The sequence below is a fragment of the Trichoderma breve genome, chromosome 2, assembly GCF_028502605.1.
Source record: "Trichoderma breve strain T069 chromosome 2, whole genome shotgun sequence".
NCBI lineage: Eukaryota > Fungi > Ascomycota > Sordariomycetes > Hypocreales > Hypocreaceae > Trichoderma > Trichoderma breve.
Genome location: NC_079233.1, coordinates 2,458,700 through 2,483,566, shown reverse-complemented (window position 1 = coordinate 2,483,566; position 24,867 = coordinate 2,458,700). Strand labels below are relative to the sequence as shown.

General features: G+C 52.3%; 7 protein-coding genes across 7 annotated transcripts; 2 read left to right on the top strand and 5 right to left on the bottom strand.

Moving 5' to 3' along the window:
* Positions 1–1,266, bottom strand: T069G_02987 (uncharacterized protein; the record flags this gene model as incomplete). The annotated part of the gene is made up of 1 exon (XM_056170197.1): positions 1–1,266. The coding sequence occupies one exon, from the start codon at positions 1,264–1,266 to the stop codon at positions 1–3; it is 1,266 nt and encodes a 421-aa protein (XP_056031089.1).
* Positions 1,267–1,842: 576 nt separating this feature from the next.
* On the top strand, positions 1,843–2,986 carry T069G_02986 (CRAL/TRIO domain-containing protein; the record flags this gene model as incomplete). The annotated part of the gene is made up of 4 exons (XM_056170196.1): positions 1,843–2,019; positions 2,122–2,171; positions 2,233–2,356; positions 2,420–2,986. 4 exons carry the CDS (start codon positions 1,843–1,845, stop codon positions 2,984–2,986), a joined length of 918 nt encoding a protein of 305 aa, XP_056031088.1.
* A 950-nt stretch (positions 2,987–3,936) lies between these two features.
* Positions 3,937–4,728, bottom strand: T069G_02985 (kinetochore protein mis14 like domain-containing protein; the record flags this gene model as incomplete). The annotated part of the gene is made up of 2 exons (XM_056170195.1): positions 3,937–4,419; positions 4,543–4,728. 2 exons carry the CDS (start codon positions 4,726–4,728, stop codon positions 3,937–3,939), a joined length of 669 nt encoding a protein of 222 aa, XP_056031087.1.
* Positions 4,729–7,020: 2,292 nt separating this feature from the next.
* Positions 7,021–7,726, bottom strand: T069G_02984 (uncharacterized protein; the record flags this gene model as incomplete). The annotated part of the gene is made up of 4 exons (XM_056170194.1): positions 7,021–7,136; positions 7,216–7,258; positions 7,317–7,384; positions 7,525–7,726. The coding sequence occupies 4 exons, from the start codon at positions 7,724–7,726 to the stop codon at positions 7,021–7,023; spliced, it is 429 nt and encodes a 142-aa protein (XP_056031086.1).
* A 1,542-nt stretch (positions 7,727–9,268) lies between these two features.
* T069G_02983 (ATPase family associated with various cellular activities (AAA) domain-containing protein) lies at positions 9,269–10,777 on the top strand (the record flags this gene model as incomplete). Its single annotated transcript, XM_056170193.1, has 4 exons — positions 9,269–9,423; positions 9,515–9,556; positions 9,648–9,746; positions 9,808–10,777. 4 exons carry the CDS (start codon positions 9,269–9,271, stop codon positions 10,775–10,777), a joined length of 1,266 nt encoding a protein of 421 aa, XP_056031085.1.
* A 1,203-nt stretch (positions 10,778–11,980) lies between these two features.
* On the bottom strand, positions 11,981–13,402 carry T069G_02982 (vesicle coat protein involved in golgi to plasma membrane transport domain-containing protein; the record flags this gene model as incomplete). The annotated part of the gene is made up of 3 exons (XM_056170192.1): positions 11,981–12,503; positions 12,579–12,734; positions 12,777–13,402. 3 exons carry the CDS (start codon positions 13,400–13,402, stop codon positions 11,981–11,983), a joined length of 1,305 nt encoding a protein of 434 aa, XP_056031084.1.
* Positions 13,403–21,905: 8,503 nt separating this feature from the next.
* On the bottom strand, positions 21,906–23,955 carry T069G_02981 (uncharacterized protein; the record flags this gene model as incomplete). Its single annotated transcript, XM_056170191.1, has 3 exons — positions 21,906–22,005; positions 22,073–22,477; positions 22,667–23,955. The coding sequence occupies 3 exons, from the start codon at positions 23,953–23,955 to the stop codon at positions 21,906–21,908; spliced, it is 1,794 nt and encodes a 597-aa protein (XP_056031083.1).
* Positions 23,956–24,867: the final 912 nt, after the last annotated feature.

Sequence of the window (24,867 nt, the reverse complement as noted above, 5' to 3'; positions counted from 1 at the left end):
TTATATCTCAGTGCCCAGCTCCCTAGCCAGCGCCCTCTCCTTGTACTCAATGACAATCCTCCTCACCTCGAAGACGACCTCGACGGCAATGAGGACAATGATGATCCACTCTAGCCGGGTGCCGTGCTGCTCGCTAGACATCTCGCGTAAGACCGTGGCAATCTCCTGAGCGTAGTCCATCTTCTGGTTGAGAGCACGGATGCGCACGTTGACGTCAAGGGCGCGGCCAACCTGGTCGTAGTAGCCCTCGAGCCCCAGCTCCGACTTGCTGTCCCAGAATATGTCGGGCAGGTTATCCGTGAGCTCCGAGTAGTGGTTGAGCTTGGCGCGGAGGCTGAGCAGCTCGCCAGTCTTCTGCAGGATGAACTTGCGGCTAAGCGGGACGCCAGTCCCCTGGGAGAGGAGGGCCGGGATGTTTCTGGTGCTCTCAAAGTACGAGGTGAGGGCGGACTCCAGGACGGCCAGCTTTGTGCTGCGTGCGAGGCCCGACGAAAAGGCAATCTTGGCGAGCGTCGTGTCGAGGAAGTCGCCGTCCTTGTGCTCCTTGCGGGTTCCCAATACGACGACGTCGCCCTTGAGCGAGCTCGTCTCCCGGCCGTTGTCAGTGGTGAACTCGAGGTCCTCGACTTCGCGCAGCGATTCAGCGTGGGGCTCTTCGGCGGCCCGTAGGATTTGCTTCGTCACGACGTCGGGGGGCAGCGACCACGTCACGATGGTGCCGGAGGGGAAGACAAAGATGTCGCCGCCGTTGACGCCCCGCGCATGGACTACCTCTGCGGCATCGAAGCGGGTGCCGTCGGGATCAATTGCGAAGCCATGCGACGAGAGAATCTCCAGCACCATGGGCATGTTGAAGGCCTCGGCGATGCATGTCGCGCTGACCATGTTGGACGGATCGGCTTCTGCGGCGTCGATGCCGGGGCTGCCCTGACTGCCCCGCTTCGGCTGCTGGGCAATGATGGCGACTCGGCGCAGCGAATTTTTGGTCGGAGTGGCCCTGGTGGGCTTCCGCTTGGCTACCGGAGAGGCATTGGCAGGGCTTGGCTTGTCCTGATCGTGGCCTTGGCCTTGATACGGGTAGGGCTTCGCATCGTCGCTACTGGGCTGCGAGGAGAGGTATGGATTCGACGTGAAAAAGTTGCGCTTCCGGGGCAAGCTGGCGGGCGTGGTGAGGTGGAACGACCGGCGAGGGCGGGGTGCAGGGACGAGGCTGTGAATCTGGCGGGCAGCGACATTGACGCTGATTCGCAGCGGAGAAGTCCTCATGGCGGAGGTGGTTTGCTCGCCATGGAAAAGAAGAAAAAGGCGAGCGAGTCGAAGGGCCCTTGCTTTTGGGATTGCCGTTGGTTGATGACGCCGAGGTGCAGGGATCAGTGCAGACGGAAGATGCTGGCTGGGCCTGCAGGTTCTAGATGTGGAATGTCGAAGATCTGTTATCGCCATGTGACAAGTCACATGCAAAGAGTGATTCTACAGTGCAGTACGAGGTCCAGGCTGCCCGTTGCTGGGCTGGCGCTGGGCTGCTCTCTGCGACCTACCTGCGCTAGCCCGCTTCGGGACACCGCCTTGACGCCGGCAAAGTCTCCACGCGCCAGCTCACCCGTCGCTAGCATTTATACCGCCACGCCGTAAAGGCAGTGGTAATTACAAGTTACGTTGCCAACCCCATTCAGCCAGGGATTCTCCTTCAACCTCCTCCCCTTTTTATATAATTTCCATCTTGCTCGCCGGGCGTCTGGAACTTTTCCTCTCCTCTTCCTCTTCCCTCCAGACCATATTCTATATCCCGTATCCCATACTCCAGCTTCGCCCCCGTAACCCCTCACAGAACCATCCCCCACCATGGCGCCCGTAGAACTCAGCGAGAAATACGACCACTATGACTACCCCATTGAGGCGGCCGAGCCTCTGGAGGGCCATTCCGGAAACCTGACTCCCGAGCAGCAGGCTAAGGTCCACCAGCTGCGCCTGATGCTCGAGGCTGAGGGCCTCACCGAGCGCCTGGACACGCTGACTCTGGTATGGAACCTGCTCTCCCCCTAAGCTGGGCTGCGGCATTGAGCCGGGCTCGGCTATGGCAGAAGGATAAGCAGGACAAGGCTGACCTTCCACGATGCATAGCTGCGATTCCTCCGAGCGCGAAAGTTCGATGTTGAGCTCGCCAAGCAGATGTGAGTTCCCCCCTGACGCATCGCCCGACGCCCGCTGGTTCCTAATTCTGACCGCCATCAGGTTCATCGAGACGGAGAAGTGGCGTAAGGAGACCAAGCTCGACGAGATCCTTCCCACCTGGGACTACCCTGAGAAGCCTGAGATTTCCAAGTACTACAAGCAATTCTACCACAAGATTGATAATGTGAGATGACGAGAAGAACCGCGGGGCTCCCCTTTTGCGCAGAAGCTAATCTGGCTTGACTAGGATGGCCGCCCCGTTTACATCGAGACCCTCGGCGGCATTGACCTGAATGCCATGTACAAGATTTCGACCGCCGACCGCATGCTCACCAACCTTGCTGTCGAATACGAGCGCGTGGCTGACCCCCGCCTGCCCGCCTGCTCCCGCAAGGCCGGCCATCTTCTCGAGACGTGCTGCACCATCATGGACCTCAAGGGCGTCACCCTGACCAAGGTTCCCCAGGTGTACTCGTACGTCCGCCAGGCCTCTGTCATCTCCCAGAACTACTACCCCGAGCGTCTGGGCAAACTGTTCCTCATCAACGCGCCCTGGGGCTTCTCTACCGTGTGGGGCGTTGTCAAGGGTTGGCTGGACCCCGTCACCGTCAAGAAGATCAACATCCTCGGCAGCAGCTACCAGAGCGAGCTGTTGAAGCACATCCCCGCCGAGAACATCCCCAAGGAGTTTGGCGGCACCTGCACCTGCGAGGGTGGCTGCGAGAACAGCGATGCTGGCCCATGGCACGACCCTCAGTGGGCCAAGCCTGCTAAGTGGGAGGTGAAGGCTGAGGAAGCCCCTGCTGCGGCTTAGATGGGATAGTGCGTTTTAATGTTTTTTGTTGGTCTTTTTTTTTTTAATACGCTTGTATTGGGTGTGCTTGGGAGAAGCATTACATTACTCTGAGAAGCTCAGATGGCTCGTTTTGTGTCTTTTCTCGCAAGAATAGGTTGTTGGAGCAGAAGGCATCTGACGGAAGAAAAATTATTACAATGGGCTAAAGAGGGAAGATGGGTCTTAGACGGGAGAAGGGAGAGGGATACATAAAGGAGGGAGCAGGGACAGCTACTAGGTAGCACTTTGAATTATTCAACAGAATTTCGTATACTTGTGAGTTGTGTTTGGTGTTGACTACACTGCCTCGAAAGAAGAAGCTCGCCGTGCTGCAATTTTCCTCTATTTGATGAATATCACATGCCATTTCGTTGAATGGTACCGAACAAGGCAGCTCGTTCTCGTTCCCCCCTAATTGAAATCAATAGAGCATTTCAATAAATTATAGATCCCGCCCCATTTCTACAATATTGTCTGCTTACGCGGTGTAATTTCCTTCATCTCGAATTAATAAAGGGGAAGAAAAGAAAGGCATGCTTAACAATCAATTATAAAAAAAGAAAAAGATCCAAAATGAATAAAGCATGGAAAAACACGAAATGCGATGAGGAAACAAACATGAACAAGAAAAGCTCATCGTCTTAGCCAACAGCTGCTTTCGCAAAAAGTCATTTGAACATCGTCGTTTATGCCCTTGACGCCTGAACGCATTACCCCCCGGCAGAAATCCCACTTGGTTTTAGTTGGGTGCTAATACTGTACTCGTAGCCAAAAAAGAAAAAAAGTCGTAAAAAAATTGCCCGAATCAAATACCAGGACGGAGGCACATGGGACGTGGCGGTGGGCAGGAAAGCAGCCCAGCAGTGCCGCACGCCCACCTGTAGATCCCGTATAGAGCCTGTTTTGCTGTCGTTTCTGATGCATCATCATCACCGCCCCTTGGTGACGACGTACTCGCCCGCGACCCTCGCCCGCTCCATCTTGGCCACGACGGCCGGCATGTCCCTCTTGAGCCGGTTCAGCCCCTGAACGGCGCTCTTGAAGCCGGCCTCGACGCCTTCCTGGCGCTGCAGCTGGGCCACCCCCAGCGAGCCGGCCTCGCGCTGCGCCGCGGCAGCGTCCCTGGCCACCCGGTCGTGGAGGTCGTCGTCGTCCTGCCGCATGGCCGCGCGGACGCGCTCGGCGTGGTCGGCGGCGACTTTGGCGGGCACGGAGCGCTTGAGCGCCGCCACGTCCTCGAGCAGCTTCTCCTCCTGCGTGATGAGGTCGGCGACCTGGCGGCGCTTGCGCGTGTCGAAGGGCTCGTAGACGGTGTCTGGCGTCGACGCGGACCCTCTGAGGACGTCGGGCGATACGGGGAGGCCGTTGATGATGAGGTTCGGCGCGGCTAGCGAGAAGGTTTTGTTGATGTACTGGGCGTTGGTCGCAATGTCAGCAACTCTTCTTTTGTCTTATCCTTCTTTTTTTCTACTCTATCCTATGTTTTCTTCTTCTTCTTCTGTTCCATCTCTGCCTTCCCTAGAGTGGTGTATTACCTCATTTACGAGCAACTCGATCTGGATGCGCAGCTCATCCTCCTCAGCGCCCTCGACCGGCGGAAACGCTTCGTTGAGGTGCTCTACCGCCGCATTGCGGACGTTGGTGATGAGGTAGGCGAGGTCCTCGGGGCTCTGGAGCTCGATCTTGCGCTGGACCTGCGAAACGACCGACTCGGAATCCATGTGCTGAGAAAGATGATATGCTACTTGTTTCTTTTCTTGTTTTTTCTTTTTTCTTCTCGCAGTAGCTTGTGTTATGTTATGCGTCCATTGGGAGGAGCATCCGCCCGAGTCGTCTTGCTTGTCCTCACAGCACAATTTTGTAATGCTTGTAGGAAGGGGAATCAAATAGTGGATGGATTCGTAGATCAAAGAGGTTCGATAAGGTGGCGGTTATGGTGGCGCAAACGCGTGTGCTGTTGTCGCGTTGGTGGGATGGATTGAGATCGAGAAAGCGATAATCTTATCTCGAGAGCTGCCACCAAAAAGAAACCGCCCCAAGGTGACTGGAAGCTAGCCGGTACGTACCCGAATGTCTCGGTGAAGAGTGGGGGCTTCACCTTGAATAAGTGCCGAGGCTTATTGAGGCTGTTAGTTGATGCCGTCTGTTGTTGCGCATTCTCGTAACTCATCGAATTGATGCAAGGTTGAGATAATATCGCAGCAAGGGCCTCTATTCTTGTATAAATATAGAAAACGAGCATGTTAGACTGGGTGCAAACGTGTACATGTATGGATAAGTACTACCGCTACCCAACATCAACTAAATTGTCTCAAGATCTTTGGATGACACCAAGTAGACAACCAGTCTAGAGACAAAAGATGCCGGGATCAGTGTTTCATGCACCGTGATAGGTAGATAGTACTGCGTACTAGATGGGTGCAAACAGAAAGCACCAGTAGCACACGCATCAGCCCTGGGACTAAGGCAGCCATCAAGGTTATCGGCTCAAAGACCCTTGCATTTGCACCAACACTCCTACAGTAGAAGCATGGGCACCACCTCATAGTACTCATACAGGATATAGGCAAATAGGTTAGTCCTCTGTTGAACCTGCTGCGGTACGGGGTACCAAGAGCAAGCAGGTATAACGCTCAAATCTGCTCTCCTACTATCTACGCATCTTCTCTCGAAATCCAATCAAAAAGGGCATCTTGTACATGGAAATGAAATGAATAATAGAGACATTCTCCCCTCATCTACCAACTGACTCAAGTCCAACTTTCATCTCCATGCGGCTTTTACTCGCGTCGTTGCACATGACATTTCCAATGCCAATCCGCAAAAGTGTCTCAGTCATGTGGGCTTATGCTCTCCAGCTCTACTATGTGGGTTCCATTTCCAACACCAAACTTTGCACTGTTGGGGGAAAAAAAGATTTTCGTCTATCCACTGTAAAGCATCTCCCAGCCTTGTTCATGTTATAATATTTTCTTATCTTTGAATCTTGCCATCAAGAAGTAACACAAACCGACCGCTCCATTTCCAGACCCGAATTCGGAGCATGAGCGAAGCTTCCGGTCCCCTTAATGCCTCTGAGTCAAGTACTGGGTACTTTGACCGTCACAGGGTGCAATTCTGTGGGGTAATGGACCTCCACCAGTCTCACCCACTGGCAAAGTACCTTCAGCAGCACGCAGTGCTGGGCGGTACCAAGTGGAGGGGCTTTAGTGGTCCCCCGGCGGCATGCGGGGCAGCCCGACGCTTAAACTGCTGGACTTCGGTGACATCCATAATTTGTATACTAAACAAAAAGACAGCGGACGACTTGATTCTGCATCTACACAAAAGCATACTACCTATGCTTTAGGCGCTTTTAGATAAGGACAAAATTTTATCAGGGTATAAACCTTTTCAAACAGGGCTCGAGTCTGAATTATAACGCCAACCCTATCACAAAAATAACTTGAATCGACGTAGTCATACCCTATCTGTACTCGTATGCACGTTGCAGCCCAGCACAAGCCGTGCAAAATACATGAGTAGAAATTATACCTATCTAGCTACCTAACCTATTTCCATGACGAAACAAAGTGCAAAACACCCCAGGTGCCTCCCCAACTTCCAATCCAGCCGAGGGGCCCAAAACCAATAATCCGTAAATACCGTATTGACATACCGGAACCAGTATCAATGCCGCAGCATACTCCTCCAAATGCGATCGTAAACGCCAAGCGGCCCGGGGGCACTGCCCTCCAAAGAATAGTAATACCAGGCTGTTCACCTTCCACGACACGCCACTTCCTGCCTGGAATGTACACTGAAATACGAGAAAGCAAAAACAGGCCAACCGATAACAAGTCCCAAAACCTCCAGACGCCGTCGGGCACAAACCGACACTGGTGAAAACAAAGTCAAGAAAACATCTCGTGAGAATAAAAACAAAAAGGGGGGATATCTAGATGATTCAGTGTCCCAGAGGAAGAGAGAAAACCGGGCATGGTGCGTGATAATAAAAGGGCAAGACGATATGCTCAGTGCGGAAGCATATTCTCAATCTCCTCGTCCGTGAGGTGGATCTCGTGTACGGGGTCTCGCCTGTTCTCCAGAGGAACGTAGTCGCAGTCGATGTACGAGGGAAGGAAGATTTCTACAATGAACATGCCAAATTAGTCACTCGTTTACTTGGCCCGTCGTCCGCTTAAGCCGTTTGGTGTTGGGGAGCATACCAGGGTTCCACATGAAGCCTTGGGCCGACGATAGGTAGGTGATCTAGTAATGACTCAGCGTCAGCACATCTACACCAGAAAAGAGCGGCAAGGGAACCTACGAGCCGGGGAGGGCCATCAGGCGACCCAATGTTGATAACGGTGGACTCTTGCTTGGAGAGAGCCGGGCCTGTGCAACGTAGTCAGCAAACGGGTGCAACACAAAGACGGACGACACGGCGTATTAGGCTATGCCGACTGGCAAGCTCTTTTGGCCGGCTATGGCATGGGCTGCTGGAGCACAAGAATGAGGCAGAGAGGCAGGCGTACTCAAAAGACTTGGACGGCGGCTGTCGAGCGCCACGGCCTTTGCCTTGCCCTTTGCCTTACTGCTGGGCGAGGCGGGTGGTGACGAGGGCGACGGCGAGCTGGAGTAGGAGCTGTCGGACGAGCTGCCGACCGTTTCGGCGGAGAGGCTGTATCTAGGAGGCATGGACGATGATGCTGCCGGGATCTTGATTGACGAAGACATGCTTGGCCGAGGACGAGGGTGGCGAAGGCAGCTGGGCCAAGTCTGGGTGAACGTTGAATGCCGCAGAAGAGGGGAGTCGGAAGAATGAAACGCAGTCGAGTGCACCGGAATGAACCGAACCGCAGGGCCAAGAGGGGCAAATAGACGATAGGGCAGGCAATAGATGAACAAGTCAGTCACCAATATCCAGGCGGAAGCGGACAGGATTTGCGATGCCGACAGCGGCGTGGGAAAAGCGTTGTGATTGTTGCGAGAGTGGTGTGAGGCCAAAAGACGAAAGTGTGACGAAGAAGGCCAAGGTAGGCGAGATGAGCATCCCAGGATTTGGAGAACGGCAGCCTTAATCACTGTGAAGCAGCTCCCAAGCCAGCGTACAGACTACCTGGGCGGTACCTAGTAGCGGAAACCTTGTTCTTGCAGACGGTGCACGACTCCGGAACTTTCCTGCGCTGTGACGGTTCCTGTACGCCAGAGTACATGACATGTAAGGCAGCGCTCGTGTAGGCCCCATGTAGGCAGTACATCTCAGACAGTGGGCGATCCGAAGGGGAAAGAGCACGAGAAGTAACAGCTACATTGCCCGATGGCGGAATGCGGGCGCCATGCACAGTGCCGCGGGTAACCAGTACCTCGAGGTTGGCGCTGGGTCCATGCCCATGCCCGTACAGTGCAGTGGCTGTCTGTCACAGGCCGGAGTCTGATTCACGCCTAGGACATGGACGGATCATCATCCCGTGATGCCTTATCGCGCGCTGGGCAGCGGTACCTTCGTGGCATTAGAGCCAGTTGTCACGGCTGGTGCGGATCCTTACCAATGGCAAGTACCAGGTAGCTCGACAGGGAGCGTGTTCCCCACGCCCGACGCAAGACGGGGCTATGGCTGAGGCCCAATCGGAGGGCTTGAAGTCGCCTGAGCTGGGCTGGGCTGCACTGGGCTGGGCTGGGGCCTTTGCCTTTTCACCGTGGCTAGCTGTGCTTTCTTACAGCTCATCGATCCCAAGCCAAGTACTGTCCTGGTAGTGAACTCATAGCAAGTGTACTTGGAGCCGTCTGGATCGGGCTGGTTTTAGGCACTCATTGATGCAAGCACTAACATTCAGCCAATAGAGCCCCGCCTTGCTCACCAAGGTGCCGGATTGGGCCTTAGCGTGAAATCGGTCAACTGAGTCCGTCTTTGTCTGATACAGAGTAGGGAGTACAAGGTACAAGGTACAAGGTAAGCACAACAACTTCAAGGTTGGAAGCTCCCAGTCTCAAGTGGTTATCGCGATAACGTGCATACCACGTGACATGACTAAGCAACCCCATGGAAGGCTGCGTCTCGTTGTTGACGCCTGGTAGCTGGGAGCTTTGGTTGCGTAACGAAGTAGCTGGCTAACACTCGCCGAAATCTTTGTATCCCAGCATCGCAACACAACAACCAGCTACCAAATTCGCGCTTCGATTCACGCCGTCTCACTCATTTTCTCCTTCTTCTTCTCTTACATCTCAGTACCTCCGAATCGCAGCCAGCACCGGCCCCCAAGCCCCACGACCTGCATCATGGGCGACGTCCTCGTGGAAAGCCAGGCCACCACGGTGCCACCTCACAAGAAGGCCGCCCCCTCAGCCATTCCTAACATTGATGACTTTGAGGGTTTGCCTACCGATGGCGAGGATGACTATGCGACTCTGAAGAAGCTTCAGAGGCAGTTGGAGTAATGCTTCCCCCTTGCCGTGGCATTCCGTGCAAAGCGCCACTCTTGATATCATCGTCCTTGGACCTACGGCCACTAACTATCTGTCCAGGTATATCCAGCTCCAAGAGGAGTACATCAAAGACGAGCAAAGGTTTGATTCCGCCCCTAGATCATATAAAAGCCTTCATCCATCATGTCCACAGCACGAACTGAAAGCTGACTCTTCCGATTCCACCCCGCAGGAGTTTGAAGCGAGAACTAGTACGAGCTCAGGAGGAGATCAAGCGAATCCAGAGCGTACCCCTCGTTATCGGCCAGTTTATGGAGGCCATTGATCAGAAGTAAACCAATTCCCCCATTCAGCCACTGTTTGCAAGTTTCCTCATCTAACCCTCCCTGCAGCACCGGCATTGTCCAGTCAAGCACAGGCTCCAACTATGTTGTCCGCATCCTATCCACCCTCGACCGCGAATTGCTCAAGCCCTCCTCCTCAGTTGCCCTGCACAGACACTCCAACGCTCTTGTCGATATCCTCCCCCCGGAAGCCGACTCCTCCATTGCCATGCTTGGCGCCGACGAGAAGCCTGACGTGACATATGCCGACGTCGGTGGCTTGGACATGCAGAAGCAGGAAATCCGAGAGGCCGTCGAGTTGCCTCTGACACACTTTGATCTGTACAAGCAGATCGGTATCGACCCTCCTCGCGGTGTGCTGCTGTACGGTCCGCCCGGAACTGGCAAGACCATGCTTGTCAAGGCTGTTGCCAACTCTACAACCGCCAGCTTCATTCGTGTTGTTGGCTCAGAATTCGTCCAGAAGTACTTGGGAGAGGGTCCCCGAATGGTCCGCGACGTCTTCCGCATGGCACGCGAGAACTCGCCCGCCATCATCTTCATTGACGAAATCGACGCCATTGCCACGAAGCGATTCGATGCCCAGACCGGTGCCGATCGTGAGGTCCAGCGTATTCTGCTCGAGCTGCTCAACCAGATGGACGGTTTCGATCAGACCTCCAACGTCAAGGTCATCATGGCCACGAACCGTGCCGACACCCTGGATCCCGCCCTGCTGCGTCCCGGTCGTCTCGATCGAAAGATTGAGTTCCCCTCCCTGAGAGATCGCCGCGAGCGTCGTCTCATCTTCAGTACCATTGCCAGCAAGATGAGCCTGGCCCCCGAGGTCGATCTCGACAGCTTGATTGTCCGCAACGACCCGCTTTCCGGTGCCGTCATTGCTGCCATCATGCAGGAGGCCGGTCTCCGCGCCGTCCGCAAGAACCGATACAACATCATCCAGACCGATCTCGAAGATGCTTACTCAAGCCAGGTCAAGGGAACCAGCGACGACAACAAATTCGACTTCTACAAATAAACTACTCTGCCATTGTCTATCCGATGACGACTATTGTCGACGACATGAGATGGGATAATGTTGGGGAGGGGTGTTGGTGGACAGGGGAAACTTGTCAACTATTAGATACAGGCGGCTACTTTTTCTAACTGTGAACATGGAAAAAAGTTCCTGGGCAGGAAATGGGAGGAGGAGAAAGGAATTGATCAAACCTCGGGAGATGAACCGAAAAAAAGGTAGCAGTTGATGCCGTCTTTAATGGATCTACGGCGTTTGGAATCCAGTCGTCCAGGCCGCTGTGCCACGCTTGTCATGAATTCTCTGCTTGTAATAGTAGTAACGCCATTGATATGCAAAGAAAAGAGTGCTTGACAAGACAAGCCAGCCGCCGTGAATTTTTGACCACGTGCTGAGCTGTTAGCAAGATGCCATCCTTATCATTATATCGAAACAGATAGATAAAAGTGAGTACATCATTCTACAACAGCTACAGCCCTCACAAAGAAATTCAAAATCGTACTACGGTTATGGAGCATAGAAATCAATGAGTCAATTGATCAAGAATCCGTTTCTCGCTAGTAAACCGTGTGTGTAAAAGCCTTCCAGCAGAGAGCGCCTACCGCTCCCCGTTCCTTTTTTTCTGTTGTTTGGGCAAATTTGTTTTGGTAATCCTAATAAGTTCCCATTTTTTCCCAATCCGATAATTCGCATCTATGAAATTAGTTTGGCGCTTTGTTTCACCCAGCCTTGATCCTTTCCCTCGCTACTAAAAATGACACACGACCCATTGACCTGAGAGAATAAGACAGTATCATAGTCATCGCGTTGCAAACAGTAGGATAAATCAATACAGTTGTAGAAAAGAAATGATGAAAAAAGGAAAAGGAAAAAAAGTCACCCCTCCCCCTTAGACGTTAAAATGTTATGGTCGAGCTTGCTCGCGTTACCATTATTCAATACGTCTCGTTTCAGTTCGTGTAAACAAGAAAAGGACAAACACCGGTGCTATGCTGACAATGAACACGGTATCAAAAAGCACGAGATTGTGCCTCGTGAGACAGTTGTGGAATAAATCAAGTCGTGTAAATCCCCGGATCCCCCCTGAATGATGCTTCGCAGTGCCGTTCGGCGGGTATCAGTAGAAACTATTGGAAAGAAAAACATTGTACAAGTAGGGGGACCTGGGCGATTGCGCAGCGCAGAGGCGTGGAGCCCTCGCTCCATTTATGAATTCAAGGACACGCCTACTTCAAACAAGAGTTGCACGAATTTCTTGTGCAGAGTGATGAAGAAGTCTGGCTGTCCGACAAGTTCCGCAAGGCCGCGGGCCTTGAGTGAGGAGACGCCGCCAGGGCCTCCCATGCGTCTGGTGAAGCCGCTGCCTCCGGTCAGAAAGCTACTGCCGCTGCGGTCTACATTCGGTGGGTCAATGGTGGACGATGATGCCACATGGCTGGCAGGGCCACCACTCTGCAAGACGCTGCCAATAGGGGAAGATTCTGCAGTTCGCTCAGCCTCGGATTCGGCAAGCGTTTGGATCCAGGTAGCAAGCTCCCGAAAGGCAGAGGAAACGCCGGCAAATGTTTTCATGGCTAGTCTCTCCTTGTGGGTGCTGAGAGCTAAGAAGGCATAGACTCGTTTGTGGCCTCGGGCGTGGACGTCAGGGATTCGAAAGATGTAAGCAGTTGTGTACCCAGCCAACGAATCGCCAAAGAAGATGGCACCACCCGACGCGGCTGAGCCTGCACTTTGTGTGGTGACAAAGGATGGCGAGCCGTGGTGCTGGGGGGAAGAGGCTGGGGTGGCGGTCGAAGGAGCTCGCGGAAGAGTTTCAAAAGACAGAGCTCGCAGACATGAGGCACGAATTAGAGAAAAGGAGTCGGGTAGGATTGGTTCATGAGTCGATGTGTAATCCACGTAGTGCACATGACTGGGATGACGCTCCGAGGTCGTAGAGTTGCTGGAGCACGATGTTGTCCTAGAACTGACAGACGACACATTTCTCCTACTGCGAGGCTGCCTTGGAAGCTCGTGATCCGCATCAGTGTCACTAGATGACTGCGAATTTGGGGGCGAGGCTGGGTCGACGGGGAGAAAGACACGCTCAGCTGGCGCACGGGTACGCAAAGTTGGTGATCGCGGGTCAATGGCATCTTCCCCAGCTGCCGCTGCGTTTTGCTGCCTGCGGGGCAACGTCATGGCGCAATTGTCGCAAGGGCCTTGTTTTCGGGTTACAGTTTCGTCATAAGTCCTACGGTAACTCGAGTCTCGCCGTGGCTGCTGCGACAAGGGCCGCGGGCTCTCGGGAGGTGTGTCGAGGCCGCTCACTGAAGTGCCGTCATTACCGGTGCTGGCACCGGTGCCGGGAGATCGACGCAAAGCTGGGCGAGGAGACTGGCCATCTTGTGATAAGCTCAAATCTCGAATACCGTCGGTAACAGCGGCTGAAGACGCCCGAGGCTGCGATTCCGATGTAGCTGGAGCGGAGCGTGGGGGCTTGTCGCTTGCTGCGGCTGAACCATCGTGGCAGACGCTACAGGGTGCTGCCAGACCCTCGGTGACCATCAGGGGAGTTGGCCCATGGATGTCACAGTAATGGGCCAGACATAGCTGCAGATGAAGGGTTAGCATGCGCGTGGGGTCCATGGTGAGCCAATAGGTGGCGTGTGTATGAGGAAATGAGTCCGTGGTTAGGATAGGTAAGAAAATGGGTGAAGCAGTAATTACCACCATGAAGGGGTAACTGTGCCTTTTTGAAGGGGTGTATCAATACGAGGACGAAATTCAGTGAATGGCAGTTGCTATGAGATGAAGGGCAGTGAAGTTAAGAAGAGTGCTGAGAAGGGTACCCCTTCAATCCCTTATCAAGCATGGTTCAGAGGCGTGCGGAACAACAGCACGCACAGGAATGCTTGTGCCATTTGAGCCTCGACCAAGCATGTCGCAGGTGGTTCTCCTCCCGTTCTTTCTTTTCCTTCTTCCTTTTTGTCTAAAGGAAAGCTGTACTACCAATTAGGACACTCGTCCAATGGGGTAACTATCCATGTATAGAAGGATTTGGAGGCAAATGTTTGTGCTCTCTTGGCGGACTCCAGCGAGACTGCTAGCTGGATGGGCAACACCCGTGGGAGAGATCATGCAGGTAGACGGAAGGGCAGGCTGCCTGAAAGCGGTGTGCAGATGCGTGCACGTTCTTGAAGAGAGATGCAGCAGACATGGCGTGGTAATTCCATCTGTTCTGACAGTGGGAAGCGGTTATGGTGGCAAATGATGAAGGCTTTTGATGGCACACGCACAACCTATCGCCAACACGAAGCCATGGTGCGGAGCTCCAAGTAAAGGGAAGAGAAGGCAGCCTAACTAAGCAGCCAATGCAAGGAGAGGGAAAAGGGAAGCAGGGAAAAAAAGCAACGAAAACAAGAAAAGGGAAACTCAGCCCATGCCAGCCGCCAACCTGTTGGGTGCCGAATGTGGTGCGGTGCTATTGGACAAGCGTGCAGAATGAATGCAGCTTTGCAGTTGGGTCGCGCATATGTACATGCTGCATGGGTGAGGAGTGCATGCAACATGCATGAGAGAGAGAGGAGTGAATAAGTGGCATTGCAGGGAAGCGAGAAGGATTGATGCATGTGATGTGCAGTAGAGACATCGGGATGCAGATATCAAATGACTTACAATATATGTCATGGCGTACGCGGTTGAGTTGTACTATGATATTGAGCGGCGAAAGTGAAGACGGAAAAAGAGGCGGTCCACGCGGAAAACGTCCAAGACCCAAGCCGTGAGAAATGGCCTATGGTTGTAGAGCAAGTATCCCACGATTATATGCAGCAGCGCTGGTGACAGGTGAGCGTTGCGGGTGCGTCTGCAAGGAATTCCCAACGACCTGCGCGTGAGCCTAATGCGTTGTGCGGATAAGGAGTTGCGCTGGCTGCTCGTCGTCGACTGCCCTTTTGCGTACTCGTCGTGCAATTTGTGTATCGCCGCACCCGAGAATTCGATGGTGAGGCCCCGGTCAGGATGAATAATTCCAATGCTGGTCGTTGGTGCTTTGTAAGGCTGTAATATTGGTAACTGGTCATAAAAAAAAAAAAGCGCCCGGCCAGCGTCGATGTAAGTCGCAGTCGCCACCCAGTGCGTCCAGCTGCAGGGCCGTTCAGGTTTCGCCGCTTCGTTGGGTCTCACTCTTGTTCTGAGACACGGTCTCTTGGATACTCGATACAGAAACAGACTTCTCAAACACACGTCCAGGGCCCCGTCTCGCGTAGTGTGTGGGGTTGTGTGAGAAGCGTCGAAAACGGCAATCTCGTGACCTGGAGAGTTGACGGGAAAAATTAAAAGTAAAAATAAAAAAAAAAAGAGAGGAGCCTTTCTGAGTCGACGGCTTGGGTGTTGAAAGAAGTAGCCAAGGCCAAGAAGAAAAGCAACAGAGGTCAATTCCGTCGAAGCCGGCGAGGCCCAATGCGTTGGATGGGACAATGGAAGAGAAAGAGAGAGACGGGAATGGATGGGACGAAGTAGAAAAAGGAAAAAGAGGAGTGACGGGATCCCGGTAAGCTTGGGGAGCTCTCCAGGAGCAACTGGCAGAAAAAGAAAATGAGATGCCGGTGCCTTTCGATTGAAGGAGGCTCGCTATTTTGGTGCGAGCAGGGCCGGCAGTCTTGATTGATTAGGGACGGGGTCTGGGCGCTTGCAGTGGAGACCACAAGCACAAGCAGCAAGCCATAAAACAAGCCGCAGCAGCGACAAGTTGAATGTGGTACGACGTGGGTACCTGGCAGGTACTTTGTGCGACTCGATTTCTTGTCAAGCTCAAGCCCAGCGATGACGGCAGTATCCTGGCCCTGGCCTGCCTCGCCTTGCCTTGCCTTGTCTTTGCCTTGTCCTCGCCTTGCTGTATAGCACGAGTGATGATGCTGCATGAGAGGTGATACCCATGCTGGTCATGGCCAGTTACGGCAGTAGCAGTCTTACAGGACGAACTCATCGGATCGAAATCAACCGACCGGGCTTGGAAAGAAGGCGCAGCCCGGCTCACTTGCAAGGCGGCGACAGCCGGTCCTTGTTCCTGCAATGGAACCTCAAGACGGGATACAGGATGGTGTGCGTGAGCTCCCACAAATGGCACAGCATGTGCGTGCTCCATTCTCGCACTCCATTCTCGGACTTGGTGCTCCATACTCGATGCTATCGACATCTCATCCGGCGTCAACCTAACCTCCTCCTCTCTACCCATTCCACAATACCTTTCTGGCGAGTAATTGTTCCCTCTCACATGCCCGACGCACGACAACGGCACCGACCGTTGTGCTGCTCCAGCCCAGGTGGTACGGCCGAGTAGGGGACCGTTCCGGCCTCAAAAGGCGCTAGAGTGTGGTTTCGCTCAAACTCTCCTTGGTCGTCTTTGCCCAACCAAGGTAAATCTGGCCGTTGCATTGAACCCTATTTAATGAGAGGGCAGCCGGTTCTCCATACTTTGTTGTAGCTGAAAGAAGATTCGAGTTTCATGAGCCGCCATGCATGATCGAGTAATCATTCAACACGTTTAACCAGCAAGCGAGGGCACGGCAATGAGTAAAGTTGCTGCGGCCAAGAGGCAGAAGCCGGGGGGTCCGCCCAGCTCAGGCACGGGAAAACGCACAAAACGCACGGGCAAGCAAAAAAAAAACAGGAAGTGGCAGAAGCATGGCATGGGATGCCTGTAAGAGAGCTCGACTCCATCGGGCTGCATTAACTCCGTGCGAGGCGAAACTGTGCCGGCAACATGCTTTTAGCCAGATGGCCAAACTCGTACAGCCAGCCTTAGTGGCAATACGGTGCGACTGTCTCCTTACTCCCGAGGTCCCGGTCGCCGTACCAAATGTTCCTTACCAGATTCCAGAAAGAAAGGGAAGTGGAGGGCCAAAGGTTAGTGTTAGTTGCCGTTGGTCCAGCAAGACCCTGCAACTAACTGCCCCGTACACTGCGGAGTCGGGCTCGGAAGGCCACAAAGAGTATTTCCCACGATCAAAGGCTGTGCTTGTACGGGTAGAAAGTTGATTGTCGCATTGATTCACTTTCGCCTTGTCCGTGTGCAGCAGTCGAGCAGTGCTCACAGGATCCGAGGCTCATCGGGAGGCATCGGGGCCCCCCCAAGTCTTGATTCCATAGAAACGCTTGGCACCGGACAGTAATAATATCGAGCTTTCTTTCGGCGGACAGAATACTTTAGAGTGACATGCCCAGTTCTTTTCTTCCGTACTGTAGCTTCTCAATAGCAAGTTGGAAGTAAACTTGGAAATGAATGCCTACTCGGTACTTCATTCGGTATGGTACCCGCACATGGTCTAGCAGTAGTGCTCGTGCTACGAACAAGTGCTCGTTGCTTCTCTGGGCGTAAGAAGAGCGATCCGACGCATTGAGGTGTCGGCCATGCCCGAATCGTTGCCGGTTTCAAAAGCGTGGCTCCATCGCCCCCATCTTTTCGTCTTTTTTTGGAGACTGTCTCGTGCGCCGTCTGTTCTGTACTTGTTATTTGTGGCAATCTTTTGGAGAAGCAGGCAGGGCGAGGGCAGCTGTTGGGAAGTGTTTGTGTTTGCCTTCAGTCGGGCCCTAGTCAAACCCAGAAAGCAGAAAGGAGGGAGAGGAGATGGGAAGAGAAAAAGAGCTGCGACACTCTCTCTGCGGTGTTCCTCGACCATCTCCGCCTCAGGCAACAAGAAGGATCTTGGCCGGTACTTGTCTGCAGCGCGTGATGTGCATGCGTTCTAAAGTAGCGGCTCTGTCAACATGCAATAGCCTGAAGCTCACATGCACGCCTGGCAGGCGCTCCTTCGGTAACAGAAACCCCGTACCTGCAGATCTAGCCGGCTAATATCCAGCTCAAAATAAGGTACAAAGGTACTAAGGATTCTACCATGTTCCAAGTCCTTTTTCTACTAAAGCTGCCACTCGTACGTGCAGCTATCAAGTCAGCAGATGATGCAAAGCTACAGCCAAAGTCGAGGCTAAAGTGATACAGTAAGACGACTAAATAGAGGGACCGGGGAGCAAACAAAAACAAACACATGTACCCCCAAGTGCCTGGGCAGTACCAGATGCAGACTACCAAATGGAGAATATCGAATACACGAAATGCCATCTTTGTCTCCCCTGTCGCGGCTACGTACCTGGGTACTTCGTATACATGCACTTGCAGCCCGATGGCATCATAGAGAAAGCGGCCTCTTGAAGCCTGACTGACATGCAGGCAACAAAATTGCATCTCAAGACGCTCTGATATTAGCACTGCCAGGTTCCCTGTGGTTTGTCAGGTACATGTAGTTTCCGCTCCCTGTCGGTACTTTCGGAAACTTGGCGACGTCGATTTGCGCGCTCGCTTGCCAACCACGACTCGGGTTCCTGACATGGGGCCAGGCCGGGGTGGCACGATGAAGCCATCTTCGTTTTCGTCTTACTTGTACGAGTTTGCTACTAGCGGCAGTCATCTACGAGTATGTATTACTGTACAACCAGGTAGTACTGTAACATGGAATAAACGCACAAGGAACCAGGCTTCCCTTTTTCCCTTTTCGCACCGACGGATATAGCCTGGTTCTTTGTCTTTTTTTCTCAGAGCCGATGCCGGTCCGTGTCGCCCACGTGGCGGCGGGATTGCAATACTAACTCTCGGCCACCGGGTCCTCACGGATCCGGCGCCCACTTCAGCTACTAAGGATTTCCATTTCTGTTTTCTATTATACACAACTTATTACGAGTACTTGTTCGCGGATACAGTAGCATTTTGTAATCTTCAAATCTGTATCCCGAGCCCGGAGTACATATTCAAAGTACTCTGCACACACAAGGTCGTATTGCTCCGGGCACACCATCATGCCCAGAGGATATTAACTACCACTCCTGGGTAGCATCTTCCTTCAGACAAACCGTTCGTGCGACGCGGCATATAAAGTCGTCGTGAGGGGTAACAGAAAATCACAGCCTCTTTCAAGCTACAGCCCGTGTGCCGCCCTCGGTGAAACTCGCCCCAAAAGTTGGCTCAAGGGACTTTCCGCAATTCGCCGGCGCAAACAGGGGGGACAAGACGGGTTCTCTTCGTTGCGGGACCGGCCGGCTAATAAGTGCTAGGTAATGCTCACGAAAAGACAATATACAGTAAGAAAAAAGACGGAAAGAAAAAGAAGAAGAAAGCATGTGAAGCTGTACTGGTACTGGTATGTCGCGCGGAGCCTCGAATAATGTCCAGTCACATCACTCGCAACACCGAGGATGGCGCCGATTCGTGCCCAGGTCCGCGTCAAATTACCCCATGGAGTTGACATTTCCAGTTTTTGCATGCGTGACCACCCCCGTCATTGCTTTTTCCTGCTAGAGGTCGCAGATTGAGCTCTGAAGCGACAGGGACAAGGGGCAAGGGGCAAGGGGCAAGGGGCAGGGGCAGGGGCAGAGGACCTCAGCTTAGCTTACCCATCAGTCCGGGACGCACATGCAATGCGGACATGCGTGTTGCAAATCACCATGTGTGTGTGCATGCGAGGGTTGGTAGTGCCCAAGTAAGCACCGTAGCTTTTGCTCCCATTCGCGGGTGCTGCTTCGCTGTCTTATCTGTCTCTTGCTTCTTGTCTTCTTGCTTCTCGTCCTTTGCTTCATGCTCCTCCGTCCTTGGTTATTCGGCTGACTGCCAAGACATGTAGCGCGCCAGGCGTATAGTAGAAACTATTTGCTTGCCGTCCAATATGGAGACACGGCTTCGGTAATATCGCCAACCCGCCGCATGTTTGACCAGGTGTCCTGTCGATACGTCAGAGCTAGCACCAGATCCCAGCGCGAAAGCATCCCCAATGGGGAAATTGATGAAGCAGCGCCGAGGTTAGCTCAACATGCAGTGCACTGGCAGATGAGACGAAAGCCCGTGAAGGAGATGGCCATCGTCCGAAACAAGTCGTTCGTCGATCGTCCCTCGAGAGCTTGCTTCAGTTTCGGTCCTTTTTTTCTTCACCCGTCTGAGAGCCGAGAGCCGGTTTCTCGGGTTCGATGCTCGGAGTCGTGGCTGGCTGTGTCCTAAAATAAAACAGCCCATGGCTTGCTTACCAGGGGGACGAGCCGTGCATGCAGCTGTCCGTGGCGTCGTCGGTAATGATCAGGATCCCTTGGCGGGCATGTTGACGATGTTTGGAGTCGGTCAGTCTTACATGACTGGCTTAGAAATGCCACCACGTAGACTCTGTACACGTACGAGTAAGAAAATGATATCACGGTGAGAGCCCGCATCCTTCGTGTACCACTCATACACGAACAAGTATCGGATTGTATGTATGTACAAGTAAGCTTGTCTCTGATGAAATACGGCACGGCTACTCACGCGGTACTTTAATTACAGATATCCTTGTCTGATGCTTGCTCCCTCTCCAAGCGCTTAGTAACACAGACAAGGCTAAATGACAACCTCGTAAATGAGCATTTCCCGATGCACATCGTGTCGAGGTATTCCCGTAGATCTCATCCAGTTTGCCAAGTTGACAGGTCGTTTTTTGTGGGGCAAGGATTCTATTTAGGCAATACTCTCAAGGATAAAGGATGCGGAGAGGTTCATACTGTACCATACAGTACAATCAATGCTTGGTGTTTTGAATCGGTTCGTAATTACCCTGCAATAACATACTTGTGATGGTTGTAACACATATGGTTCAGAATATTTCGTCGTTCATAATTCAAGAGACGCGAGTCTTTGCTTAATCATTCGTATTGTGCGATATAGACTTGTACATGTTACCCTCAGCAGCTACTTGCAAATATATACCTAAATTAATTCATCAACCTTTTACCGCAGAACTCTCTAACGCCAAGCCACATAGAAAACAACCCATACATGATATTCAGATCGTATTCAGCTTTCTTCTTTTCGAAAACTGGGGTATCTCCACAACCACGCTAGTCGAACGTGAACGTTTATTCCTCGCAGGCGTCTCTTGGACCTGTGTAGATGCCCTTCTGCCGCTTGCTCGCGCCTCATCTACACTTGTCGATGGTGTTAAATTCCTAGTGCTCTGTATTCTTACCATCAAGGCCTTAAACTGTCTTGTCGATGTGCCCTTTCTATCCTTCATTGCAATAGTTTCGAAAGTGACCCGATCCTCTGCAAAGTCATCAGCTTCTTCAGCACCTCGGCTGCTTGCGCGCTCAAGTTCCCTGTTCCTCTTCAGGCTTGTTACCCACGCTTCGCGAAACTTGACACCGAGCGCAACGGCAACTTGTCTCGCCACACTGTTGCCCACGATTCTATACTGAACTAATGGATCGCCCAGTAGAACGTCTTCATCGCGGAAACCCTGCGCTCTGCGTGCTTCCATGACGCTTATAAGTCTGTTTTCTCGCCAATGTAATAGTCGCCCGTTCTTTGCATCGTTTGTCGTCGGTCTGGTCGTGATCGTGTTAAACAGCCTATTTGGAATCATTCTTCCGTATGCAGTTGACTGGGGCTGCATCGACAATGGCTGCTTTGATATGTCTATCTCTTCATTCGTCCCGGTGAACAGTTCGCGCTCAGCGGCAGTCATCGTGCCCGAGCCGCCCTTTGCTTTGTCTTCTCCGTACCAAGCTTGCGCAAAACTCATACCCCACGGCCGAATTGGGATGACTGAAATTCGAGCCCGCATCATCTTCGTCAGACTGGAGGCCGAGCGGTGATCAGGATAGGGAATGCATATATCAGGCTTGGCATCGTGAATGGGTGGCAAGTCGGCCGTCGCTTCTTTTGCTGATATGTACTTGAATGGAGTGGCTGCAGGCATCTCTCGGGTTGCCATGTGCTGGCCATTGGGCAGCCATCCAATTCCAATCTCCCGGGTTTTGGGAGGATGAGAATGTGTTTGCACTGGCTTTCTTGGCAGTTCAAGCCCTGGAGCGGCAAAGACAACAAATATGCGAGGTCTGGGCTGTGGCGACCCGCAGGATGATGCATCCAAGAAGAAAAACTGAGTCTGGTATCCCAGGCCAACTAGGGAACAAACGAGCTGGCTGAAGACGTCTTGATCTCGGCTCTCCTTCTTGTGTATCATTCCTAGTACATTCTCCAGGACGCCGTATTTCGGCCGATAAAGATCCACAATGGATGCAAAGGACGCAACAAGAGATTGATTCTTCCGCTGTGCTGCCGTCGTCTTGTCGTTGGTTAGACGGGAGAAGCCAGGACAGGGGCTGCCGCCCGACACAAAGTCGACGTCTCCAATTTGGGGCACATTGTCTGCAAACTGGCCTTGGATGGCAGAGAGCTGTAAGTCGTCAATTGAGCCGAGAAATGGGTGGACGTTCTCAGGTTTTTTGACATTGGCCATGTACGTGTGTATGGCTTTGGCGTCATAATCGTTTGCCCATTTCATCTCGATACCTCCGCCGTCTTCAAGGCCTCTGCCAAAATTGCCCCCTCCACAGAACAGATCGAGTCCACGAAGCTTTTGCAACTCTTGGAGTGGATCAAAGCCTTGATGTAGGGAAATTGGATTTTCCTTTAGCGGTATGCAGACTCCGTCAGCGGTGATTTGACGGTGCGTGATGTAAAAGAGATTTCCCGTGCCGTCATGATCATACGGCTTAGGAATCTTATCGCCATCTCGAAAGAACCTTACAGAACATGGGCCCAGGATTTGGTCTCTGCTGACCTTGCAAGTTTGCTCGCTGTATATAAGCTCATTTGGCCGAGCATCCCGAGCGGTTGGGTCGACTTTATGACGGCGCAGGAGTCTCCTAAATTGATAGACTCTCCGTCCGCCATCTCTCACGAGGCTCATAAACTCACAAGGCTCAGAAAGGGAACTCTTCAAGTCTAAATGAAGCAGATATGTATTTCCCGATTTAACCTTTAACGAGTGGCTTTCCAACGGGAGCGGTGAGGTATGACAGCATTGAAGATGGCTTTCGTCCAGAGTCACCCACCTTCTGCTTTCTTGGAGATATGTTTGTCGACAGAAGAGTTCCGCAGCTGTGGTAGATGTTCCCCAGAAATCAACATCGTGGACGCCGAGTACTTCGCTCTCTTCAATCTTGGACGCCTCGGCGCAAGAACAGTGATCCGAAAGAAAGAGCTCATTTTTCCATGGATACTTCATTAAGCCGCAGAGAGTGTCCACGGGTTGGTAATACCAGATCACATCAAACGTTCGCACCCCCTTTTTGTTCACATGAACAGACTGTACTAGTGCAAACCATCGGTCTACATCAGCGAAACCCTCAGATAGCTCTCGTTTCCACAATGTGCCGGATGCAGCGCCATCGCGATGAGTTGATATGGTATCGCCTGGCCGAATGTTTGCAATGCGGGCCTTCGCAGCTGTAGAGAGTGGCTTGGTGGACTGGTGAAGTTTTGACGGAAACTCCAAATGCCTTTGTCGAATTAAGCCATTTCGGAGCGTCTTGGTCTTCAAGCTTAAAGGGACAACCTGAAAGCGATCCCCAAATGCAAGGTGCTTGAAACAGTCGTAAATGTATTGAGTGACGATTGTTGGGGGATTCGCCATCTCGATCTTCGGAGGATTCCTCTTGAATGACTCAAATTCCCAAATCTCGGCCCAGATGGCATGAGAATAAGCCTTGCGATGGTCTAACACGCCCAGAGTCTCTTTGTGGAGGAATCCTATGTTGGCGGCTATCGAAGTTCGGTAGTCATCGCTCGGGTGTTGATTAAGCCACTCGGTAAACTCTGGCGATCTCCCGTGGCTCTCCTGCAACCATGCGGCAAAGGTTGATCGGAAATGATGAATGGACACGCTGCGTTTGTTTCCCTCCATTATGCAGAGAAAGTCCACAAAATGCTTTGCCAAATCGGCTACCCATAGAAAGGGGTAGAAGAATCTTGCATACTCCTTGGCTGGCTTCCCCAATTTGTAAAATAACGACATTTTATGACTTAAAGGCGATTGAAGCCAGATATTGTCTCGCACGGTGTGCTTTGAAATTGAATTGTAATTGCCAATGGGAACAGCAGCTACAGGGACACGGCGCACATAAAATTTGGCATGGCCAATGCTGAGAATGCCGTCAAAATAGAAACTGCTGTGTCCAATTTTGGTGTGTAGATGATGCAAAGATCGCATCTCTTCTGGGAATTTGTCCCTATCGATATATATCGCAAACTCGTCCAACTGTATCTCAGAGAAACTTTGACCACGTTCGGCCGTGATCAGTGACAGAGCTTGAATGGCCTTCCGCTCTGACAGAATGGGCATGTCTTCAGGAGGCTGAAAGTCTTCATAGCAAGATTTTGGTACAACTAAGACGCATTCTGGCACATCAACACTCAAGGGAGTGGCTGAAGAACAGGACTTAATTGAGGCTGAGCGAATAATACTTCTGCAGGGGCTGTTCGACAATGAATTGGTTGTCTCAGAATCTTTGATGGTCGAAGGTAATGATGCTGGCGATGCAAATTCAGACGTGGGTTGATCCAGAGATCCTTCCGTTGACTCTGTATGTTGTACTGACTTGGAGCCAGGAGATGGTGTCGATGGACGCCCGGTTTCGTTGAGATTCACGACGGTAGCACGCCATGAACGGATTGTTGTTGTACTGGTGGTCGTAAAAGCAAAGAATTCCTGAGTATCCTGAGAGGATACACCACCCTCCATCCTGTTTCGTAGCAAAAGCAACTCAAGACAGCAAAATTTGTTGACAACTAGCGAATAGGTAAATCGATTGAGGTCTAATGCGATGATGACCCAATGAAATCAAACAAAACTCCAAATATCGTCAAGTAACTCCAACGAATAACCCGGAAAGCGAACGAAGAAAAGGTGAATCGAACTCCTATAGGTGTATCAAAAATCCCACCAACAATGGACGCGGGCAAAAATGTAAACAAACAAAGAATGACTGGGTAACTTTATGTGAGAAGAGAGGAAGGGCATAGAAAAGAATTTATGCTGAGCTCGTAGCGCAGTAGAATTTTGCCAGCTGTTGACAGCAGTGCCAGCCAGCTGCGTTGAGTGGCAGGCGACAAGAGGCGAGTCGAAAGTCGGCTTGGCTACCGGCTATTCTAATAAATGACAGATCCAAGAGAACCACATTCACGAAGAGAAAGGAGAAGAGAAGATAGAAATACAGAGATCTCTGGCAAAGAGTGAGAACCCGTACAAACTGGG